At 42.9% G+C, this 23,417-nt stretch overlaps 1 protein-coding gene across 4 annotated transcripts in view; it reads right to left on the minus strand.

Moving 5' to 3' along the window:
* Nucleotides 1-23,417, minus strand: part of SEC31B (SEC31 homolog B, COPII coat complex component) — a 109,503-nt gene that overhangs the window by 46,628 nt on the left and 39,458 nt on the right. For all 4 annotated transcript variants that reach the window (XM_068257876.1, XM_068257875.1, XM_068257874.1 and 1 more), the window contains exons 5-12: nt 22,418-22,513; nt 17,976-18,116; nt 13,977-14,119; nt 13,263-13,362; nt 12,603-12,764; nt 9,110-9,262; nt 7,353-7,580; nt 4,861-4,935 (exon numbers count right to left, since the gene is read on the minus strand). In XM_068257876.1, the coding sequence (XP_068113977.1) occupies nt 4,861-4,935; nt 7,353-7,580; nt 9,110-9,262; nt 12,603-12,764; nt 13,263-13,362; nt 13,977-14,119; nt 17,976-18,116; nt 22,418-22,513 (1,098 nt within the window). The remainder of the gene's footprint in view (nt 1-4,860; nt 4,936-7,352; nt 7,581-9,109; nt 9,263-12,602; nt 12,765-13,262; nt 13,363-13,976; nt 14,120-17,975; nt 18,117-22,417; nt 22,514-23,417) is intronic.

Genomic DNA, 23,417 nt, shown 5'->3' on the forward strand with positions numbered 1-23,417 from the left:
CCTGTGCACATTTCTGGCACTATCTGATGCAGCACTAATTGGTGAATGGGAATATAAGTTTCCTGAGCTAATGAGATTGATTTTTACTATGAAAAATACTTGTATTTTCTCATTTCATAGTGAAAAACACACTCTGTAGCATTATTTCAGAATCAAATATCTTCACCATAAATTGTGACAGGAACATAATCTAAGTTTTGTGATAAGCAGTAAGAATTGCCAAACAAAATGTGTGTTTTTAATCTACAGTAGCACTTTTTATTTTTAAACTGGAATTGATAAAACTGAAAAATACATGTTTTTTCTATTTTTTTCTTTGTTTTCCCATTAAAATTCATAGAAAACAAAAATAGTTTGAGGGAAAAAATGGCATACAATGAAAGCCTAGTTTGTCTTGAAAAAAACAATATATATTTCATTTCTGTGTCATAAGTAGGGATAAAGTTATTTCTGATTAAATAGGGACATAGCTAAACTGTCAAAACTGCTCTGGTCAATAAGTACAAAACAAGGTCTGGATGCGAAGTGTTTAAAGAGACTCCGTAACAAAAATTGCATCCTGTTTTTTATCATCCTACAAGTTCCAAAAGCTATTCTAATGTGTTCTGGCTTACTGCAGCACTTTGTACTATCACAGTCTCTGTAATAAATCAATGTATCTTTCCCTTGTCAGACTTGTCAGCCTGTGTCTGGAAGGCTGCCAAGTTCTTCAGTGTTGTGGTTCTGCTATGCACTCCCCGCTCAGGGGGGAAAGAAACACACAAATGATCTCTTGAGATTCAAAAGGAAGGCTGTATACAGCCAGCTTGTGTATGGATGTATTTTCTATGTGTGGACATACTGTACATCAACCTACTTCCTGTTTTGGTGGCCATTTTGTTTGTTTATAAACAAACTTTTTAAAACTGTTTTTAACCACTTTTAATGCGGCGGGGAGCGGCGAAATTGTGACAGAGGGGAATAGGAGATGTCCCCTAACGCACTGGTATGTTTACTTTTGTGCGATTTTAACAATACAGATTCTCTTTAAAGCAGTACTGTACTTTTACACATACACTGCATTCCAAATTATGCAAATTGTATTTAAGTGTATTTAAGGTTTTACTTCAGCTTACATCTGGAAATATGCCTGACGATGGGGACTAGATCCCAGAAAGCGTGCATTTTTTAACTTTATCAGTTAGCCATTAAAGGGAATGTCCAAGCAAAATAAAAAAATGAGTTTCACTTACCTGGGGCTTCTATCAGCCCCATGCAGCCATCCTGTGCCCTCGTAGTCACTCACTGCTGCTCCAGTCCCCCGCTGGCAGCTTGCCGACCTCGGAGGTCGGTGGGACGCATTGCGTACATTTTTACGCATTCCCGCTAGTGCAGGAACATTAACACATACATTTTACGCGTTACTGGTTCAATGCGTAAATTTTTACGCATTGAACCAGTAACGCGTAAAAATGTATGTGTTAATGTTCCTGCACTAGCGGGAATGCGTAAAAATGTACGCAATGCGGCCGCCGACCTGCGAGGTCGGCAAGCTGCCAGCGGGGGACTGGAGCAAGAGTGAGCGGCCACGAGGGCACAGGATGGCTGCATGGGGCTGATAGAAGCCCCAGGTAAGTGAAACTCATTTTTTTATTTTGCTTGGACATTCCCTTTAAAAGGTATTACTTTTACAAGACTGTTTTTTTTCTACCTACATATTTAAGTGTCAAAAAGATTAAATATTTTGTTTTTCAATTCAAATCATGGATGGTATTGTGTCTCAGGGCTCTGTTGATCACTGAAATCAAAACTCGGACGCCTCTGATAACTAGTTTGCCAGGTGAGCCCGATTAAAAGGAAAAACAGCTAAAGAAGGGTGTTCCACATACGAAGAAGCAGTGGCTGTGTGTCAAAGCATAGAAGATGGAGGCTTCTATAAGGGCACGAAGGGTTACGGAGCAGCACCTTAAAGTGGATCCGAGAAAATTTTACTCATTGCATAATTGTGTTCCTTTCATATAGTTTATAGGGCATTCCTCAAGCCAAATACTTTTTTGTTGTTGTTTTACTCTAATTCCCTATAAACTAAAAAAGCCTCGCCCACAGCTTCTCCAGAGAGCCTTGGCACTCTGAGAGTGAGTAGCAAGGGCTTATGGGAGCTCAGTCTGGGCAGGAGGTGGCTACTAGCCAGAGATTTCAGAGATGGCGGGAGTAAGGAGGATAGGGAGTGAAGTTTTCACAGGCTGAGGGCTGGAGATGCACAGCAGCTTGCCTGTGTGTAATATGACAAACAGAACATGGCCACTCTCATTGTATCACAGGAATAAATAATCATAAACTGTTGATGCTGTTTGCAGCTAGATTTGCTGTGTAAACAGTCTAAACTTTACATAAGATATATAGACAAGTTACTTGTTATATATACTGATACACTTTAAGTAAGTCAGTCCTTGTTTTACCTCCCACAGCATGCACAGTTTATACCTTCCTTAAAAAGGGGAACCTCAGCCTAAACAAACAGTCATTAAGTTACATTAGTTATGTTAATAAAAATAGGTAATATAATTTCTTACCCACCCTGCGTTAAAAGAACAGGCTATAGTTTGCAATTTCATGGGGGCAGCCATTTTTTTCGTTGAAAGGAGGTGATAGGGAGCATGAGACACAGTTCCAATTGTCTTGTGTCCTGATCACCCCTCCCAGCTACGTGCGCTATGCTGCAAATCTCAAATTTAAAAAAACGAATTTGCGCCAAAACAGCAGAAGATGATCAGAAATCCCATCATGCTTTGCACAGCATCAGGGGAAAAATGCCTGGGCACTTTTCTTCTGTGCAGCTAAAAATGAGGCTTGGGTAAGAAAAACAAAGTTCTGATGCTGTGAAACTGTTAAAGAAACACCAAGCCTTTTCAGTGCTGCTGAGCAGTTTTTTTTGTCTGGAGGTTCACTTTAAGGCTGGTTTCACAGTGGGACGTTAAAGTCCCACGTTACAGCAGCCAGTAACGCAGCCCAACTCACAGCACTGTAAAATCAGTTGTGCTGTTCACAGTGCCCACGTTGCGTTACATAGTAACGCAGCACGTTTAAACAAAGTGCTGCATGCTGTACGTTATACTGGGCTAAGCAGCGTTAGACTGCTTGCACATGCTCAGTAATGTTGGAGGAGGAGGTCTCCCCTCCTCCTCCGCAGCCAGCCACATGGCTAATTAATATTCACTGCACTGCAGAGACTCGTTGTAGGACTGTAGTGTTGTCCGGATCATGAACCGGATCTTTTTTGTGAGTCAGATCACCACAATGAAAAAGATTCGGTTTACAGTGGATGTCTGTCTGGAAGAAACAGGAACATCCAGAATGTACAGTGCAGGGAAAGTCCTGTGCTGCTAGTCATTTCACCCAGTCTGCTTCCCTAGTAAAATGATTCAAATTATTCGGTTCAAAGATCCGGATCTTTTCAATGATCCGATTTAAATGATCCGAATCCTTAAAAAGATCCGGACTTCCCATCACTAACCTGGAGTGGCTGCTTTGAGAGCTGCATAACGTAGCTCAATCTGACGTCCAACTTCAACACCACCATACGTTGCGTTATGGGCACGTTATGCGACCATAACGTCCCCTAAAACGCAACGCCTTGGTGGGAAAGTAGCCTAAAGGGAACCTAAACTGAGAAGGATATGGAATTTTCCTTTTAAAATACCAGTAGCTTGACTCTCCTGCTGATCCTGTGTCCTTAATACTTTTAGCCACAACCCCTCAACAAGCATGCAGATCAGGTGCTCTGACTGAAGTCAGACTGGATTAGCTGCATGCTCATTTCAGGCGTGTGATTCATCCACTACTAGAGCCAAAGAGATCAGCAGGTCTGACGAGCAACTAGTTTTGTTTAAAAGGAAATGTCCATATCCCACTCAGTTAAGGTTCCCTTTAAGGTGCCCATTAATTTGGCGGTATGGACGAGCTCAGCTCGTCCATAACCGCCGGAGGGCGCTGCTCAGGCCCTGCTGTGCCGATTTTAATAAATTTTTTTTTAAACACGCAGCTAGCACTTTGCTAGCTGCGTGTGACTTACGATCGCCGCCGCTCCCCGACGCGTAACATGGCGCCCTCCCGGGACCCCTGGACAGCCTGGCCAATCAGTGCCAGGCAGCGCTGAGGGGTGGATCGGGAGTCCCAGTGAAGTCACGACGTAGATGACGCCACTCCGTTCGTCGCAATGGCAACAGGGGAAGCCCTAAAGGAAATCCCATTCAGAACAGGATTTCCGGTAGGGTCTTCGCGCCGGCGGCGATCGGAGGGGTGGGAGGGAATCTGCAGGGAGAGGGAAATCATGTGGCTAGCGCAAGGCTAGCTACATGATTTAAAAAAATAAATTCAAAAAATAGTGCACAGCAGCCACCCTGGCGAAATCAATAGAACGCCAGGGTGGTTAATGGTACAATTTTTCACCAAATGTGATCTTTCGATTCAATTTTAATGATCAAATTGTATAGAAAATTTGCAGTTTATGAAGGCAAATCGATATGAAACGATTCTTTGGTCGATTGCTAATTAGGATAAATCGATCTAAAAATTGGATTTTATGATCGAATTTGAAGAAAAAGTTGTTCAGCAAATGTGAACAATCGATAATTACCTTCAGATTATTTTCGATCGTAAAAATCGCATTGAAAGATCGCGTTTAGTGAAAAAATGGTACTGTTAATGGGCACCTTTAGGGTGAGATCCATTTGGCATTTTTTTCTATAAAACTGCTACTTTGAAGTTACTTTAAAGTATTATTCTGATTGAATATAATGGGCTGCTGTTACTATGAATTGCTCCTATAAAGGAAAACAAAAATATAAAAAAAACAAACAAACACTTCAGTGTAAACCTCACCTTTTTATCTAGTTCATCCTTGTTATACCCTAGCAATTTCAAAAATTTCTCTCGGGCATCCTGTTCAAAGTTCACCTGTGATGATATTAAACAAGACTGATTACATTAAGCGAAACATTACAGCAAGCAAACAAAGGATCAGCATAGCTTAACAGAATATTACAGCTGTACCAAAATATATTTATACTCCAAACCTCTGCTTAGAAAAAAACCCACAATCCTGGTCATAAAGGCACAACATATGTGGGTTAAGCCAATGCCCTCTATAGTGACGAATTATGTCAGTTCCATTGTGGGCAAGAGGAAAAGAACACAGTTACCTTCTGTTTCAATGCAAACATGAGATTAAACATGATATTAGAACTGTATACTATTGTATCTCGTCATTTTTTTATTTTCTTATCATCCGAAGCATCCACAAAGTGCTGCTGTGTGAAAAGATGTGCCGTTTCTGGCTGTGCGCGCAAATAAGCTGACTATTCATCAGTAGTTTACAATATTGTGTGCACACGCGCCATCGCTAAAGGCGACCCGGGCTTCCATTGTTTGTATGAACGATTCCCATCTGACATTTGTATGCACCTTTAGAAGTGTTTATGTGCCATGGAAAAGTTTTATAGCTTGTAATTAGTTATCAGTGAGGGTTAGGTTACTGTCCATTAGACTTAGACCACTGGATTGTTAACCCTTACAAAGAAAAAATAAATAAACAGCATGCTTCTATGTATTCTGCTGCTCAGGACCCTTCAGCTTCTCTTGAGTTTCAGCAGCATCAGCAATTTGCCAGAGAGTCAGACAGGAGAAATACAGAATAACAGCTTGTACAATTAGCTAGCTGACTTAGGGGTTGATTCACTTTGTAGGACGAGATCCCACACTTTGGCCCAAAAGGCTGCCTGTCAAGTGACAGGCAGCCTCTTGGGCCAATCAAAGTACAGGGATCTTGTTCTACAAAGTTACTGGACCTGACAGGAGCAGCAGTTCATTTTGGGGTAGCGCGAGTAAGTTAGTAGTGCATGCTATATCAGAGTGTACTACTTTGAAAAATGTACTTGCGCTGCCACACTAAGCTGTGCTGCTTGAGCAGTGTAGCTTAGTGAATCAACCCCTACTGATTTGTCTGCGAGCCAGATGTAGCCATCAAAAGAGCCATATCTGGCTACCGAGCCATAGGTTCCCTACCCCTGCTCTGGAGGATCCAAAGGCTTACCTCTTCATCGTTAAACATCTCTTTTTTTTTCCATTAGGTTCGCCTTGGGTACACTCTAAGAAGGCAATGTACTTTGCAGTTTTTCTTGTACAGGCATTTTAGGTTCCTTTAAAAAACTACTACCTCAGGGCACCCTGAACTAATCCCTGATTAAATACTGGAGTTATTGGACATAAAATTATATGCATAATTATAGCTCTGCAGGATGGATCTGAAGGAGGTTAGAGAACGCTTAAAGAGTTACTGTAGTGAAAACAATGTAATGAATAAAATAAATTTTTTTTTAATACACAATTGTAATTTATAAATTAATTAATATCTCTCCCTCTCCCTGATTTACATTCTGACAATTACTGGTGTATGTACACAGGGAAATAAATATGGCTTGCTTGGCAGTTGGAAACAGACGTTCCTTCCCGCATTGCAATGAGGTTCACAGACAGAAAACTGTCAAGACCATGGTCATCATAACATCACACTGTGGGAGGGGTTCAACCACAATATCAGCCCCCCCTGGTGTTCTATTTGAGAAAAGTAAAAAATTTCTCACGGGAAAGGGGGTATTAGATATTGATTGGAATGAAGTTCAATCCTTGGCTAAAGTTTAAAGAGAGAGAATTAAAATGGCTTTTTTCCTTATATATAGCAGGGGCATGTGTGCCCCTGCTAAAACGCCGCCATCCCGCGGCTAAACGAGGGTCCTTTCCCCTCCAAATCCCCCCTGTGCTGCCCGGGGAGCGCTTCCGTGTGAGGCAGGGCTATGAGCTGCAGCCCTGCCTCACACGCGGCTATCAGCGGGGGATCTCAGCCTCTCCCCCGCCCCTCTCAGTCTTCCTTCATTGAGAGGGGCGGGGGAGAGGCGGAGATCAGCCGCTGATAGACGCGTGTGAGGCAGGGCTGCAGCTCATAGCCTTGCCTCACACGGAAGCGCACAGGGGTAGCAAAATCTACGACCAAGTTGGTTGTGATTTTGCAGGGGAGGATTTGGAGGGGAAAGGACCCTCGTTTAGCCGCGGGATAGCGGCGTTTATAAGGAAAAAAGCCATTTTTATTATGGCTTCAGACTCTCTTTAAAGGGCCCAGGTTGACAATCTTTACTAGATTTATGCTGGTGAAGAGGACAGATCACATCCCATCACGTTACAATGGTCTTTCTAATGTCTGATCACCATGTAGTTCTGATGGATAGGTTTAGGGTCACTGATCAAAATTAATTCAGTTTATATACCATGCCACCTGCACTATTCGGAAATATACTTTAATATGAACTTAATAAATGTACCTTGAGGAAGTTCCAGATATTCTTCTCAAATGCATGTGAAGAGTTCTGCACTTTGCTTTGGCAGTAGCTCTGGAGATTGCCAGACAGCAGAGCCACTTGAAGTTCACTTGAGCGCGTCAGGAACTCTCTTTCCGTAGTCACTTGACTGATGTAAACCTGGTGGGGAATGTCTTGGGCTGGTTGGACGTTTGCTTTTGGACAGTCAAATGAAACCAGCTTTCCACCAAACTGGACAAGAGTATAAAATGAGTCACCAGATTAGCAAAACATCTTCCCTTATAAGTTAACAAGACTGAATTTGAAGCTGTAACCTGACATACTAGCAATAAAAATACTGGGAACAGTGGTGATGTGAGGTTTATTAAAGAGTAACTGTTAGGTCGGGCAGACATAGGCATGCTCTGCATGCTCATCAGTATCAGATATGCGGCTTTGCGTCATTAGCTTGGGCAAAAGGCTACATAGTAACAAAATTATATTGATTTTTAAGTTCTGCATTGGCTTTTTGGATCACTTTAATACTAAATAAAACATTGCTGTAGAGATTTAAATTTCACTTTGGGGGCTAACAGTTAGGGCTCGTTTCCACTAGGGCGAATCCGCATGCGGGCACTGCATGCGGATTCGCATAGCTAATGTTAGTGGATGGGGCTGTTTCCACCTGTGCGGCGTGCGGGAGCGATTTGGCAGCGGGCCAAATCTGCACGGCGGGACCCACAGTTTTCGCCTGCGTCGGGAATCCGTGCGAATCGCCGCTAATGTATTTAATAGTAAAAACGCATGCGTTTGGTACATGCGTTTTTACCCGCGATTTCGCGTGCGATTTCGCACCCTTCCCAATGTTATTTTGTCCTGGCAGTGTCATGGTTAATTTCGCATGGCACCCTGCCATGCGAAATCGCACGCGAAATCGCGGGTAAAACGCATGCGGAAACGCACCCGCATGCGTTTTTACAAGCGTCGGAATGCCGGCGAAATCGCGTCGCACTAGTGGAAACGGGCCCTTACTCTTTAAAGAGAATAGAAATTAAACTTAGGATATAAGGAGGTACTAGCAAGAGTGTAGAAGGTCTGTGCCACTTGGAAATTGGTGGAATTTCAGTTTTAGGTTTCCTTTAAACTAATTTCCACTGGATGCTAGCAATACAGGAAGAAAAATGCCCCCCCCCCCAAAAAAAACCAACGCAGCATGCAGGACTTTTTGTTTTAATCATATCAATAAATCAGAACCTTGTGTGGTGTATAAGAGCCTTCAATCCCGTTGCCCCTGCAATTTCATAAATGCAGGGAAATCGCAACCTGCCTAATGGAGAAGGGCTCTCAGGGAGGCAAGTTCTCCCTTTAAAAAGTTAAGTTATTTTAATGGTTCTATGATCTAGTATCGTGATACAGATGCTGAAGAGATTTAACTGATGCGTTCTGGCTAGAATATTGTCACAGCTGCACACCATGGACAGCATGGTGGCGTAGCGATTAGAACTTTCGCCTTTGTATGTTCTCCCCGTGTCTGCATAAGTTTCCTCCGGGCACTCGTTTCCTCCCACATCCCAAGAAACAGAGAAGTTAATTTGCTTCCCCCTAAATTGGCCCTAGACTACGATACAAACACTACACAATACATACAGAGTCATAAGACTAGGGTAGGGATTAGAGTGTGAGCCCTTCTGAGGGGCAGTTAAGTAACAAGACCATATACTCTGTGCAGCGCTGCGGATGTCGTCTGCGCTCTATAAATACTTAATAAAATATTAGCTTACCGCAAAGGACACTCCCACAGGTCTTCTAATCCAGCGGGGAGGCTTCTTTAGCGGTGGTATAACAGTGGTCTGTGTAGTCTGCTGTGGCACTTCTAAAGGAGGTAGAGATTGTCCTATCCCAAAAGGATCTAAATTGTTAAAGGAGGACGAAATCTGAAATACAAGTCACACACAAGTTTCACATCATAAACACAATAACTACAGAATACTTAAAACCTAAAAAAATAGTACTCACAGCATATTTAAGATTGCAGTTTACCATCATATTTACTTACATAGTTTATATTTATCTTTACAATACTGAAACAATAACAGCCTTTCTAAATGCTTTCAATATAAGCTACAGTATTAAAAAATTATCAAATAAACAGAATTAAATGCAAACAGTTTGCAACAAGGATACAGGTATTTAGAAATAGATATGCCTATAGAATAAGTGATGGAAACCAGCCAGTAATAATAAAGCGGAGGAAACACCTTGGGACCTGTATTACTGGCAGCATGTCTCATGGGCTATGCACATCCCCTGGGCTTTCTTGCAGTAACTTTACCCGCTTGTCTGCAAATCAGCTTTAAAGTGGACCTGTATAACTAGAAATCTGTGTACCAATTGCTGAATTTCTCTTCTACGTGTGAAATCTTTGGGGCGGGTTTCCTGATTAAGGCTTTGCCACCTAACAAATCACTGAAATAGAACAGGCATGCAGTTGATAAAAACACTGGACGCAGTCCAAGTTTGTATGCTTTATAACTAAAATGGGAGCTCAAAAATCCAATCTGAACAGGTAGCTAAACTAACTTCATTTGTAGAGTTGTTTTCCCTTCCTTTTTTTGGTTTGCCTCTAACATTTTTGCTATAGTTTCTTGGTCTTTTGATTCTGTTCAATGTGTAATTACTTTTTCCTTATTATAATCTGATTAGGTATAGGTCCATAAGAGCTGAGGGGGTTAGTACCTGATTTGTTGATATGCAGATATAGATCCGGATACTATTGTAGGCATGGCTGAAGTGTGCAAATGAGGGTTTGAAGTCATTGTTTTGCGGTATTTGGCATCTCCCCTCCTCAAGCCCCCCCCCCCCCCAACTATTCTGCATTGCTCTACATTTGAGATTGTGTAATGCTATACAATACTGAGAACTATGCATTAGAGATGAGGTGTGGGAGCTGCACAGGGGACTTACCCAATCGGTGTGCTGAGAGGTGAAGCCATGAGAGCCCTTATAGGGATTGGCCCACCTGAGTAAACCACACCCTGAGAAAGCCCAGAAATACTCGGCTAAACTAGTCAACATTGCTGCTGCATGTTGTCTTCCTGAACCCACTGGCGTGGTTTGCCATCACCATAGTTATCTATGGAGCCAATCTATGGAGTCTGGGTGCCATTAGCCAAAGTCTAGCTGCCGCCCATCGCCTGCTTGATCTTCGGCGGTAGTCCGTTAACTCTGTGGACATCAGCCTTGATACAGAGGTTAAGTGTCAGTAAGTGAGGGAGTTGGCTGCACGCTGTGCATACCTGCGGCTTTACCTGGACCTAGACTTCTGTGTGCCCTAGCGGAAATGAGTGCTAGACAGACAAACGCACTGCTGTTATATGATCCATAATGGACTGTGTATGCATCACCACTGCCTAAGTAGTAATGAATCTGTCAGTATGTTAACAACTCGTGCAATTGGCTTAAACTGGCATTTAGCTGCCACTTAAAGAGGAGCTGTCAGCCAGTATCTCAGAAAAATACCCACATATATAAGTAGATAAATACTTGCTCTACTTACATAACATATGTAATGCACTGTCCACATTTTCATTTTAGTGATTTTGCTATAGTAAATAAAGAGAAAATCCTTCTTAGGATTTTCCATTTCGACTCTCTCTCTTGAAGCCATTCCGGACACAATTTCCTCCCTTACTCTGCGCATGCCTTGCTCACCCTCCTCCCAGTCTTCAGACACTCCCACCCATCTCTGCAATAGAAAGTGCATTGTCACTGTGCGACTCTGGCCAATATTTCTCATGCTCAAAAGCTGCAATCAGAGCGGAACAGAGGTGTGGGAAGGGAAAATGGGAGGGAAAGAGGCTTCAGTCAATCAGGCTGCATTAGTCAAGTCTGAGGGGAAAGTAAAGAAAACCCAGCACGTCCTGCTACTTACTTTGTGCGGCAGATGCACCAAATAAAAGCCAGAGAAACTGGGGAATTATCTTTTATGAACAAGCAAAATAAGAGCTATTTTTGACTTTTGGATTGTCTGGTTAGCATCCTTATTACTTGTTTACCAGGTAAAAATAAAGAATCGATTATGTTATGCCCGACAGTTACGCTTCAAGACCTTTGTAATTGCTGGCTTATCTAAGCGAGTGACTTTGTTCGATATTAGTCTTGCATGCACTAGGCAAGACCATCTCTTGCTTATCTTGCTGCTATTAGGTAATGAGGAGAGCCTTTCCATAGGCTCTAGTATAGATTTGCAATGGGCCCTTGATTGTGATTATGCTTGTGGTGTGGTATGGCATTATGTGCAACGGCAGTATTGTTAACAACAGCTCCCTTTCAGACTTTAAATGCATTGCTGCTTAGAATAAAGTGCATTTGCTACAAAATGGAAGGTGAATGTAGGTGTGTGTGTGTGTGTGTGTGTGTGTGTGTGTGTGTGTGTGTGTGTGTGTGTGTGTGTGTGTGTGTTTCCATCGCTGTTCAGCTGTATCCAGCCCCGTTCACGGGCGCATTATGTCCGCGGGAGTATGCATGTACTCCGGTGGAAAACCATGCCCGGCGCATGCGGCCACCAGGTACACAAGCGAACAAACTGTGTGTGTGCACACAGTATGTCTGGGTCAGGTGACCAAGCGTGCTGGCTACGTCTTCCTGTGGAAGTGTGCGTGTACTTCCACAGGCATAATGCGCCTACACGGACCCAGGCCTGTGAACGGGGCCAGTTACAGCTGAACGGAGATGGACGCAGGGCCACAGGAGATGCAATAAGCCTATGCCCACCTCTACACACACACACACATACACAATCCATTTCCGAATTGGCTCAGGACGAAGGTATCCTTTAAATACATTTGTGTGCTGGCCAGGTCTTAAATTACCTTCTAGTGTAAATATTGAAGTCTAAAATAGAGTTCTCTCCAATTTCACCTATACCCTTCCCCAGTTTAAAAGTAACTTCACTTACCCTACTCAAATAGGTGATAAGTCCTTGATTCCTGCGTATCACGTTGTGCTCCATGTGACTAGATACTTCTTCCTCCTGGCTTGGAAGTATCAGAGACACGAGAAGCGCAATGTGACCCATAAGGCAGTGAGCTCCTCCTGACCCTCTCTGCTCATTGGGTGCTGAACAGCAGCGGTCAGGAGTATTCAGTATGCACATAAGCTGGCTGGCGGTATCTCTACAGGCTTGCTCATTGTGAAAATTACAAAGCATCAGATCCCCTAGCTTATTGAATAAATGGCACATTCCTGCATCTTGTTAGTAATGGCAGAACATACCTTGTCTGCTTGGCTCTTCTGCTGAGCTTCCAGGCTTCCACCCATGACAGAGTACACACTGAGCCACCCATCAAAAGAAGCTGCTGAAAACACTGATGGATTGCGTGGGCACCACTGGACATCAAAACACCACTGGTTTCTTACCGGCAGCTCATATACCACCTACAATTTAAAGTGTAATAAGGGACTTAAAAACAATTAACTTGCAACATAGAACATTAAAGTCAGACACTCCATAAACTGAACAATAATTCTAGGTAATAACAAGGTTATACCCAAATTTCAGGATTTTTAATTTATTTTTATTTCTGGGGTTAAAAACTTTTGGGAGGATTGCATATGGTCTACTGTACATCATCACTGGAGATTTCCCTCACTTCCTGTTTCTTGGACCCCCATGGAATTTTGTGGCTTCTATATAAAAAGTGGAAGCCTAGGGAACAGGAAATAAGGAACAGCCATAAAAACTAGCAGGAGATCCAATTTCTCATGCAAAGGGGCAAACTACTACACCAAAAACTTTCAAAATAGTTTGACCCAAAAAACATTATCCAAAACTAAATTTTTTTTCATGAAATTGGACAGTAAAAATGATATAATATACAACCCAAGGCCATTAGAATAAAATGATTTGTTAATGTATACAAGTACTGGCTTTACCTCACTTGTGCTTGGATTCCAACAAAGTATACGATTATCTTTAGAACTACTGAGGAGTAATTCTGGGTCATCTTTGCTCCACGAGACTGATAGAATGCCCCTAAATGAAGGAAGAACATCAAATTTCATAAAAAATGCTTTATTACATAATTCTGGCTTAAAGCAGGATTACACTTTCCACATTAAAATATCAGTATCTATTCATAGGTACATAAAAGTAAACGTTTAAGGACCACTATCGCAAAAAAAGTAGGCAGTTAAAATTGTGACAGAACCGACAGGTTTTGGCCAGTCCAAAGTACAGGTTGCAAGAGGAAAGTAGTTGTACTGCTCTCAGTATACACTTGAAAGATTTTAAAAATGTAGAAAGGAGGATAATGGATTGCCACATGCACATGTGTGCTCTAATAGGAATAACTCTTTGTAACAGATTCTATGGGAACACCAGCAATTATCACTGCTGGCTTTATGACAAAGTCCAGCAGCCCTCCCTCTCCCAGTCTCCTCTCTTAAACAAAGACATGCACCATTCCTCACAAAAGCAAGTGAAATAAGCAGGGCTGAATTGAGAATTTGGCTAATCTGCAAATCTCCAGTCATCTAGGAAGAATAACTTGCAGCTAGTGCCTCTGATATGCTAGCCACTGCTTCCTCTTCCTAGGTGGTTGGATTTTTCCATATTGTGTGAATGCTTTAATTTGCATTAAGCTCTACCTTGTGTGGTTTTCCAGCATCTTCAATGGGGAGCTTGCAAAGCGCAGATCCCAGACTTGGATGACTGGGAGGCGGTCGTCTTCAGAGGAGAGAATAAGCTGCGTAGCTATCTCTGGGTGCCACAACATTCCTGAACAGTGCATCTGAAAAGAAAACATGGGGGGTAAAGTGAACCTGCAGCACAAGTTCTCCCCTTCCTCTCTAAAACTGGAAGGGATCATTGTAAAAAGAAAATGGTGAGCTTCTGAGAGGAACCGATGGTAAGGTAAGTATGTACACACCCACCGCTCAGCAGCCGTCCGTCTGAACTGGCCCTAATGTATAAATAGTTAGCCGGCTCCCTGTTACAGGGTATAACCATGTTCAACAGATTTCCTTTTTTTTTTCTTCTTTTATAACCACTCATTTATCCTACAACTCTGATTAATGTTCCAATCAATAGAAACAGTAGAAAGGCGCCTTTAAGTTTCTATTCAATTTTATTCCGATATAAAACAGCCTGCATGCAGGCACTGCATGCAAATTCGCATAGGCAATACAAGTGGATGGGATCGTTTCCACTTGTGAGTCGTGCGGGTGCGTTTTGGTGTGCGGGGAAAATCTGCACGGCAGAGCCGGCAGATTTCGCGTGTGGCAGGAATGCGGGCGAATCGCCCGCAATGCTTTTAATAGAGAAATCGCATGCGGCTTTGTCATGCAGTTTTCCACGCGATTTCGCGTACGATTTCGCATGTAAGGCTATAGAACTTTACACAGGCAGTGACATGGTTAAATTCCCGCTTCCTAGCCATGCAAAATCGCATGCGAAATCGCAGGGAAAGAGCATGCGGAAACGCATCCGCATGCGATTTCGTCCACGGTGGAATCCAGGCGAATCCGCAATGCAACATTGGAAACGAGCCCAAAGAGAACCTGAACTGAAAATAAGAAGTCAAAATAACCATACACAGGTCATAATTGCCTCCTGTGTAGTCCACTATTCAATCTCTTTCTCCTCTTTCTCTTCTCCTGCGTCCCATTTGTCCACTGTGATCAATGGATTTCTCTGTCCTCCATTTTAAAAATGGCCATTACCCCCTAACAGCTTCCTGGTCAGCACACTGGTAAACTGTAATATCACCCACTTGAGCCATAGGGAAACATGGACATTACCTTGCACATTCCGTTGTAACTGACAGCTGCTGATATATAACTGACAGCATCTGGTAGATTTCAGTTCAGAATAAATATTGTCAGAACTGTAAGGGATCACTGTAAGAAGAAAATGGTGGGCCTCAGAGGAACATACGGTTAGGTAAGTATATAATATTAATTTGCAGCAACGTCATGTGTTTATTTTAAATTTTCCTCGCTTCAGGTTCCCTTTAAATTGACATGGATCTGAGGTAGGTCAACAGTGCTATTAAAGAGAAACCATAAACAAGGATTGAACTTCATCCCAATCAGTAGCCGATACCCCCTTTCCCATGAGAAATATTTTCCTTTTCTCAAACGGATCATCAGGGGACCCTGTATGGCTAATATTGTGGTGAAACCCCTCCCACAGTGTGATGTCAGGACCATGGTTTTGACAGTTTCCTGTCTGTGAACCTCATTGCATTGTGGGAAATAACAGCTGTTTACAGCTGATTCCAACTGCCAAGAAAGCAAGTTGCTTCTCCTTCCACTAACATCACCTGCCAGCAGTAAAAATGTCACTATGTGGTAAATTTTAGTAAGTATCAGCGAGAGCAAACACTAACTAAATCATTTATACATAATTGTAATAAAAAAAGTGCTTCATTTTTACAATATTATTTTCACTGGAGTTCCTCTTTAAATACCAACTTGAAGGTGCCCTCTTCTGTTTCTATTGACGATTAGATTGTTAGATGTTTGATTAGAGGTGGCACTTCTTGGATCCTTTGCTGGGGGTTGTGGTATGCCTGATCTCTGGACTGGAGATTCTCATTAATAGGTTATCCAAAAATAACAGATCATGCCAACGGCAACAATAACCATAAAACGTTATAACACCACATTTCCCAGCCAGCACAGAGTTTCTGTGACTAAGGTTTACTCAATAACCCTTAAATCACTAATCTGCAGTAGAAATGAAGGTACAGAGTAACACTTCCATATTCACTTAAGATGGTACCCAATATGCACCTGTTGAAAAACCATTTCCACTGTTTACTCTCCAGCAACTAGATACAATGATGGGGGGAGGAATACATCAGCATATTAATCATGCTTCTTCTGGCGAATGCCCCAGAGATCAATATAAACACAGCTGAAAAACTGCTCACTCCAGGTTTTACCAGCAATAGCACACACTGGTAAGAGATCCAATGAACACATCCAATGTGGATTGGCCAAACACTGACCAATTTTACCACTTCCATGTAGTATGAGAGCTTGGCTACACAATCTGTTCATAATATTCACAATCTGATGGAACTCATGTTACATGGAGGGAAACCTGCCCAGGGACTTGGATGCGTATACAATTAGGGCAGGGAGCACTCTTGTCTGTCAGTTTTTTGTCAGACATTGTTTGCAATGATGAAATGCACACCTTAAGCGGAATAGTAGTGCAGGTTGTATCTTTTTTTCAAGGCTATGGAAAATCGCAACTAACTCCTGAACCCACAGCAGCCCCCAGTGGCGTAGCTAAGGAGCCGTGGGCCCCGATGCAAGTTTTACAATTGGGCCCCCCAAGCACTCTATACATAATTGATATGGCACACCAAAACCTGCCAATGGCAACTACAGTGTCAGAGGTGCAAGAAGGGGATGGGGAGCGGTTTGTTAATGATCCCCACTATTCAAAGTATCTCTAAAAGTGATTATTATGAGCACAGGACCAATAGAGAGCTGATACTGTAATTGAGGGAGGGCCCTCTACATCCCCTATTGCTACGCCCCCAGCAGCCCTATAGAAAATCCTTACATGCGTTTTTGCATGCAATTTCGCATTGCAGCAAAATGCTGCCAAACTGCACAATTGCGATCCCTCCCTTAGGCCTGGTTCACACATATATCTGCACATTTTCAGTCCAGTTCAGTCCACTCCAGTCCAGTACTGTCCCGTTAGTTTTGCATCAGTTTTCTATCAGTTTTACTTGACTGAACCAGAAAAGTACACCTTTTATGTGTAAACACACCCATAGAAACACATATAATACTTATGCTAACTGTCAAAAACACCTTTTTATATGTGAACCAAGCTTTAAAGGACCACTATGGCAAAACACTTCGTTTTTAAGTACCCCCATAGTAGTTACTGCATACATACAGAAGAATCACTGTGTATTTCTTTTTAATTAATTGTTAGTGGTTTTATTTTTACCTTCCATGTGAGCCCTGTATGCTGGGATACAAGGCTCAGTGCAGAGATGATGACACTGAGCTGACGGACTCTGGGAGCTATCTAAATAAACAGTCCCCCCCCCCTTCCTCTGCACTGAGCCAGCATACAGGGCGCACATGGATGTAAAAAAACCCCACTAACAATTAAAAGGAAATACACAGCGATTCTTCTGTATGTATGCAGTAACTACTATGGGGATACTTTAAAACAAAGTGTTTCGCGATAGTGGTCCTTTAATGTAATGAATAGTGAAAATGCACTCAGTGCTGCACTGCTGTGTTTTTTTCTGCATGTGAAAAACGCATTAAACTTTGAACAAGCCCATTGATTAATATGGGTTTTTAGGTTAAATTCATTTTCCTGTGCAGAAAACATGCATGAAAACAGAGGCGTGCCTTATAGAAAAGGAAATGAAACATGGGAGGTGAAAGCCAGAAAGGCAGCTACAAATTTACAAATCAATACTGCAAGGGTGAAATTTCAGCAGCTTGACAGCATGGTCAATAGAATGCTTGTAGCTATGCATCTAAGTGCCATTTAGCTCTTTAAAACTGCAGTTCTGTGGAAGGTGGTGCAATCAGTGAAATGATAGCATTCACGAATAATAAAAAGGACCTGCAGCACGTTAGTCATGTACTGGTACTCACGCGGTTACTGTGGTCACTGACTTTAATTACAGGCTCATTCTTGCGGAGATCCCACACCACAGCTTTACCACTGGGATGTGCTGAGGATAAGATGTGCTGCACTTGCTGATTCCAAGAAATAGCGCTGACATCTTCTACAGGCTGCAAGATAATGGAAGAATTTCACAAGTAATGTATTAACAAAGTGTTGAGATGATCATCATAGCTTTATATAGCACCAGCATATTCAGTGGTGCTTTTCAAATATACTGGCAAAGATGAAAGAGATAAAAACAAACAAGGGTAACGCAGATAATACAGTCATAGGGCATACCCTGCTGCAGTAGGTGAATATCAGAAGGTTAAGACAAACAGCAATACCGTGGCAACGGATCGGTTTTTGCCTTAGTACAAAACACCCCAGAATGCTCTCTTAATTTGTGGCCATGATGTGCTTAAAGCACAACTGAAGTGAAAAGAATATGGAGGCTGCCATATTCATTTCCTTTTAACTACCTAACGACTGCGTCACAATGGGCGTGACCGCGGTGGCAGCCCCAGGACTACCTAACGCCAATTGGCATAAAGTCCTGGAGCTTAACCAGCCGGGCGGTATGGACGAGCTGAGCTCGTCCATCACCGCCGGAGGCTGCCGCTCAGGCCCTGCTGGGCCGATTGTAGTGAAATAAAAAGCAGCACACGCAGCCGGCACTTTGCCAGCCGCGTGTGCTGCCTGATCGCCGCCGCTCTGCGGCGATCCGCCGCGAGCAGCGGCGAAAGAGGGTCCCCCCAGCCGCCTGAGCCCAGCGTAGCCGGAACAAAAAGTTCCGGCCAGCGCTAAGGGCTGGATCGGAGGCGGCTGACGTCAGGACGTCGGCTGACGTCACTCCGCTCGTCGCTATGGCGACGATGTAAGCAAAACAAGGAAGGCCGCTCATTGCGGCCTTCCTTGTTTATTCTGGGCGCCGGAGGCGATCGGAAGAACGCCTCCGGAGCGCCCTCTAGTGGGCTTTCATGCAGCCAACTTTCAGTTGGCTGCATGAAATAGTTTTTTTTTTATTTAAAAAAAACCCTCCCGCAGCCGCCCTGGCGATCTTAATAGAACGCCAGGGTGGTTAATGCGCGATCGTTCCCTGACAGTTCATGGCGATCGTGGCTAGCAGGCCGTTTTCTGCCGAAAGGAGAATCAATTCCCCTTTGTTTACCTTTGTACAGCGCTGCGATCTCCTGCAGCAATGTACGGCTGACACTCCGTTGTCCCCCGGATTGGCTGGCGGATGGAGCCCTCTCATAGGCTGATGCCTATGAGAGACGGGGATAAGTGCCGATCGCCTCCCTATGGCGATAAGGACGGCACAGGGTGGAGGGAGAATAAGGAAGGAAAAATAGCCTGGTCTTTAGGGGGGTGTAAGCCTATGGCCGTCAAGCGGCTAAACAATAGCAGTTGCCTGGTAGCCTTGCTGAGCTATTGGGCTGCAGTAGTGTCTAAACACCAGATACAAGTATGCAGATAACCTAGTTAGATCTGACAACACCTGATCTGCTGCATGCTTGTTCAGGGTCTATGGCTAAAAGGGTAAAAAAAAAAGAAAAAAAAAAAAAAGGGGGGGGGGGGGAATCAGCAGGACAGCCAGGCAACTGTTATTGCTTAAAGCGGATCAGAGATGAAAAACTATCTATAACAAACAACTTGTCTATAGTTTATCTAAAGTTTAGATAGGTTACACAGCAAATCTAGCTGCAAACAGTTACAATAGAATATGATTATTTCTTCCTGTGATACAATAACAGCAGCCATGTTGTTTGTAAACATTGCACACAGGCAAGCTTATCTGCATCTTCAGCACTCAGCCTGAAAAAAAAAATAATCCTCCCTCCTCCTCTGAAATCTCTGGCTAGTAATCCCTCTCCCTGCCCAGACTGAGCTCTCATGAGCCCTTGCTACTGTCAGAAAATGCCAAGGCTATCTGAAAAGCTGTGGGCGAGGCTTGTTTAGTTTATAGGGAATTAAGAGTATTAAAACAAAAAAGTATTTGGCTTGAGGAATGCCCTATAAACCAGGGCTGTAGAGTCGGAGTCATGGAGTCAGAGTCGGGGCAATTTTGGGTGCCTGGAGTCGGAAAAAAAAAATGCACCGACTCCAACTCCTAATGAATTTAAACTGTAATTAAAATAGAAAATATGATAAAATGTTCTATTTCTCAGATAATAGTCATCATAAATAATTTATACATACAGTAATAGCTGTGCTTAGTCCACAAAAATGAAATAACCCAATCAAAATTAGTTACTTGTGCTGCTTCAATAAAAGCAGTCCCGTATTTTTAAAGTCAAATTTACACATCTGATTGTGACTGTATATTTATATTTACACTAAATAACATCTATGCTGCAAGTATAAAGCCTGATGTGTAGCCATGTCACTAATAGAGATGGTCAATGAGATGGAAATAATTCTGCGTTGATTCTGATTTATGCAAATGTACGAACTCTCTTTGCTCATGAAATAAAATAATTTGCTATGTTAAAATTTGGTTTGGGGACTACGAATTAAATGGTACCTGAGAAGGATGAAAAGAAAAAAGTTTTATACATACCTGGGGCTTCTTCCAGCCCCCTTCAGGCTAATCAGTCCCTCGCTGTCCACCTCCACCACCTGGATCTTCTGCTATGAGTCCTGGTAATTCAGGCAGTCAGCGCAGTCCGGCCGCATGCCGCTTCCACAGCCAGGAGTGTTCTGCACCTGCGCAATAGTGTTGCGCAGGTGTAGTACGCTCCCAGCGGCGGTGTGTGCATGCGCACTATGCCAGACTGGCTCAAGTACCTGGTCTCATAGCAGAAGATCCAGGTGGCGGAGGACAGCGAGGGACTGATTAGCCTGAAGGGGGCTGGAGGAAGCCCCAGGTATGTATAAAACTTTAATTTCATCTGTCTCTTGTTTACTTTGTTACACAGTAGTACTATACTCTACATATGCACTCTCCACAGAGCTGCAAGGAATCAACTGAGAATGTTGTGCACATTGAACATAGAGGTGTTTTCTATCACCCATAAACCTGGTTCAGATTGTACATGAAGAAATGTGTAATAGAGGAAGAATCTCCTTATTCCCCTGCAGAGTACCTGCACATCACTCTTACATATACCCAGTCACATTGCCTAGGGCCTGATAGATGCTCTTTGTTCCAGTCTGTACCTTTTACAAATACTCTTACCAAGGACTAGTTTTAGTCTACGACTAAAGGGAATAAATATGGCAGTCTCCATATAAAATTCTCAAGCGTTGGCAGTTAAGAGATGAATTTCATGTTACATACTTTCAATCAACAAGATTGTAATATGCAAATTAGAGGAGTCGAGGACGGTGGAATCCTAAACTGAGGAGTCGGAGGATTTTTGTACAGACTCCACAGCCCTGCGATAAACAATAGGAAAGGAACACAATTATGCAAGGAGTAAAAGCTCATCTCAGATCCACTTTAAAGGGGGGGGGGGGGGAAATGGCATTCTCCATATCCATCTCACTACAGCTGTCCTTTAAGGGTGCGGGAGAAGTCGCTTTGGGTGCGGGGAAATGGGTATCACATGGAGTGGTAATGATACTGTAGCCGAACTCGTACAGAGGCGTGTATGGCCCAATAAACAGCAATACGTTCTGCTACACTTTTGCTGAACTAACACAATTATTATTTTGTATTTATATAGCATTGACATCTTCTGCAGCACTTTACAGAGTCACTCAGAGGAGCTCCCAATCAAATCCCTGCCATAGTCTTATGCCCACTGTAGTCTAGGGCCAATTTAGGGGGAAGCCAATTATCTGTAGGTTTTTGGGATGTGGTAGGAAACGGTAGTTCCCCATGGAAACCCATGCAGACACAGGGATAACATACAAACTCTGAGTACATTTTATTCTGGCTGGGATTTGAACCAGGGTCGCAGTGCTGCAAGGCGAGAATGCTATCCACTACACCACCATGCTACCCACAGTGCCAGTGACTCAGACACTACTGATGCATTAATCATAACAGGGAGAAAGCTCTGTCGGTGGCATGAAAAGGAGGCAAGATTAATTTGTGTGCTAAGGTTGTATGGTCGTGCAGCAAACTGTTAAAGGTGCAGTGTGCTGAATTGGAAACAATGGCCTAGTCACTAGGGGGTGTAAGCCTGTGGTCCTAAAGCCATTAAAGGGGCCCTATGTGACTCTGAAACGTTGGCCCCATGCTTTTATATGGAACCAATAAAGATATATATCTTTGGATGTGCCAGGTCATTACCACTTTTGAACATAACACAAAGGGTGTCATTCTACCTTTCTAGCTTGAGCACTGCCCCTACAGGTTTGAATCTTTAGTGTGTACGAGACAACAATACAATTCTGTTTACTCGATTTTACTAGCGGATCTGGAGTTTCTCAATAAAACCTCTTCTGGATCACAAATTCCTTTCTGGTCTTTGCCTACCTGAGATTTACCTCCCGGTGTCATTGGCACACTAAAGTTATTCAGGTCCCATATGAAAACTTCAGAATCATTGGCTCCAGAAGCCAGGAGATTATTCTGCAACATGAATTAGAAGAAAAGTTAAGCAATGAACAGAGGAACTGCATGTAAGCAAATGGATAAGATCATTTTTACTGTCAACTGTAAAGGAGTTTGTTACAAAGTTAAAGCTTGTTCACCCTTTTCTCTCTCCTGTGGTAAAGCACAACCACAAGCGTAGCTCTGGTGGTCTCGTTCAGAGTAATGCAACAATCACTCAAAAAAGAAGCACGCACAGCTTTTCCTGTGTGCTTCTGGTGAGCATTGAGTGCAGTAAAAATATTATTGGCCACTTTAAAAGTAGTCAAGTAGTATGAACTACAAAGCACCCTTTGTAAACAAGATGGAGGTGCTCACATGCTGGTAGCTACTGCTGATCGCAGCACCTCTAACTAGAGAAAAAGAGAGCTAAAAACATGACCTGCGTCATACTGGTGCTTTAATAAAGCTAAAAAAACAACATTTTTTTTTCTTACTAGGTTCTTACTGGGAGGCAAGTGGCTACTACTGCATCCTGATCGCCTTTACATTGGATGCCACTTTTAAATACCTTCTCCCACCATTCACTGAGTACTCCCTGTTAGAACAGTTTTCTTCTGGCCTGGGGCTGCAGTACAGGAAAAAAAAAAAAAAAAAAAGTTTGGAGAGCGATCGGGTGCAAGGAAAAAGGCCCATTACAGACCAGATTAGGGATGGTCTAAATCTTCATAGGGCTGCATAAGTGTCGCTAACAAGAGTGACAAATTCCTGTGAGCAGCAACCAATTGCTGATATTTAAGTAAAACAATACACTTAGTGGCTCCCATGTTTTGGTCCTTAGTGGCTCCCATGTTTTGGTCCTTAGTGGCTCCCATGTTTTAGTACTCTCTTTTTCTCACAAAGCCAGAGAAGATGCCTACTCTGGCTGTATAGTGTACTGGTT

This window comes from Hyperolius riggenbachi, chromosome 10 (genome assembly GCF_040937935.1).
Source record: "Hyperolius riggenbachi isolate aHypRig1 chromosome 10, aHypRig1.pri, whole genome shotgun sequence".
NCBI classification, from domain to species: Eukaryota; Metazoa; Chordata; class Amphibia; order Anura; family Hyperoliidae; genus Hyperolius; species Hyperolius riggenbachi.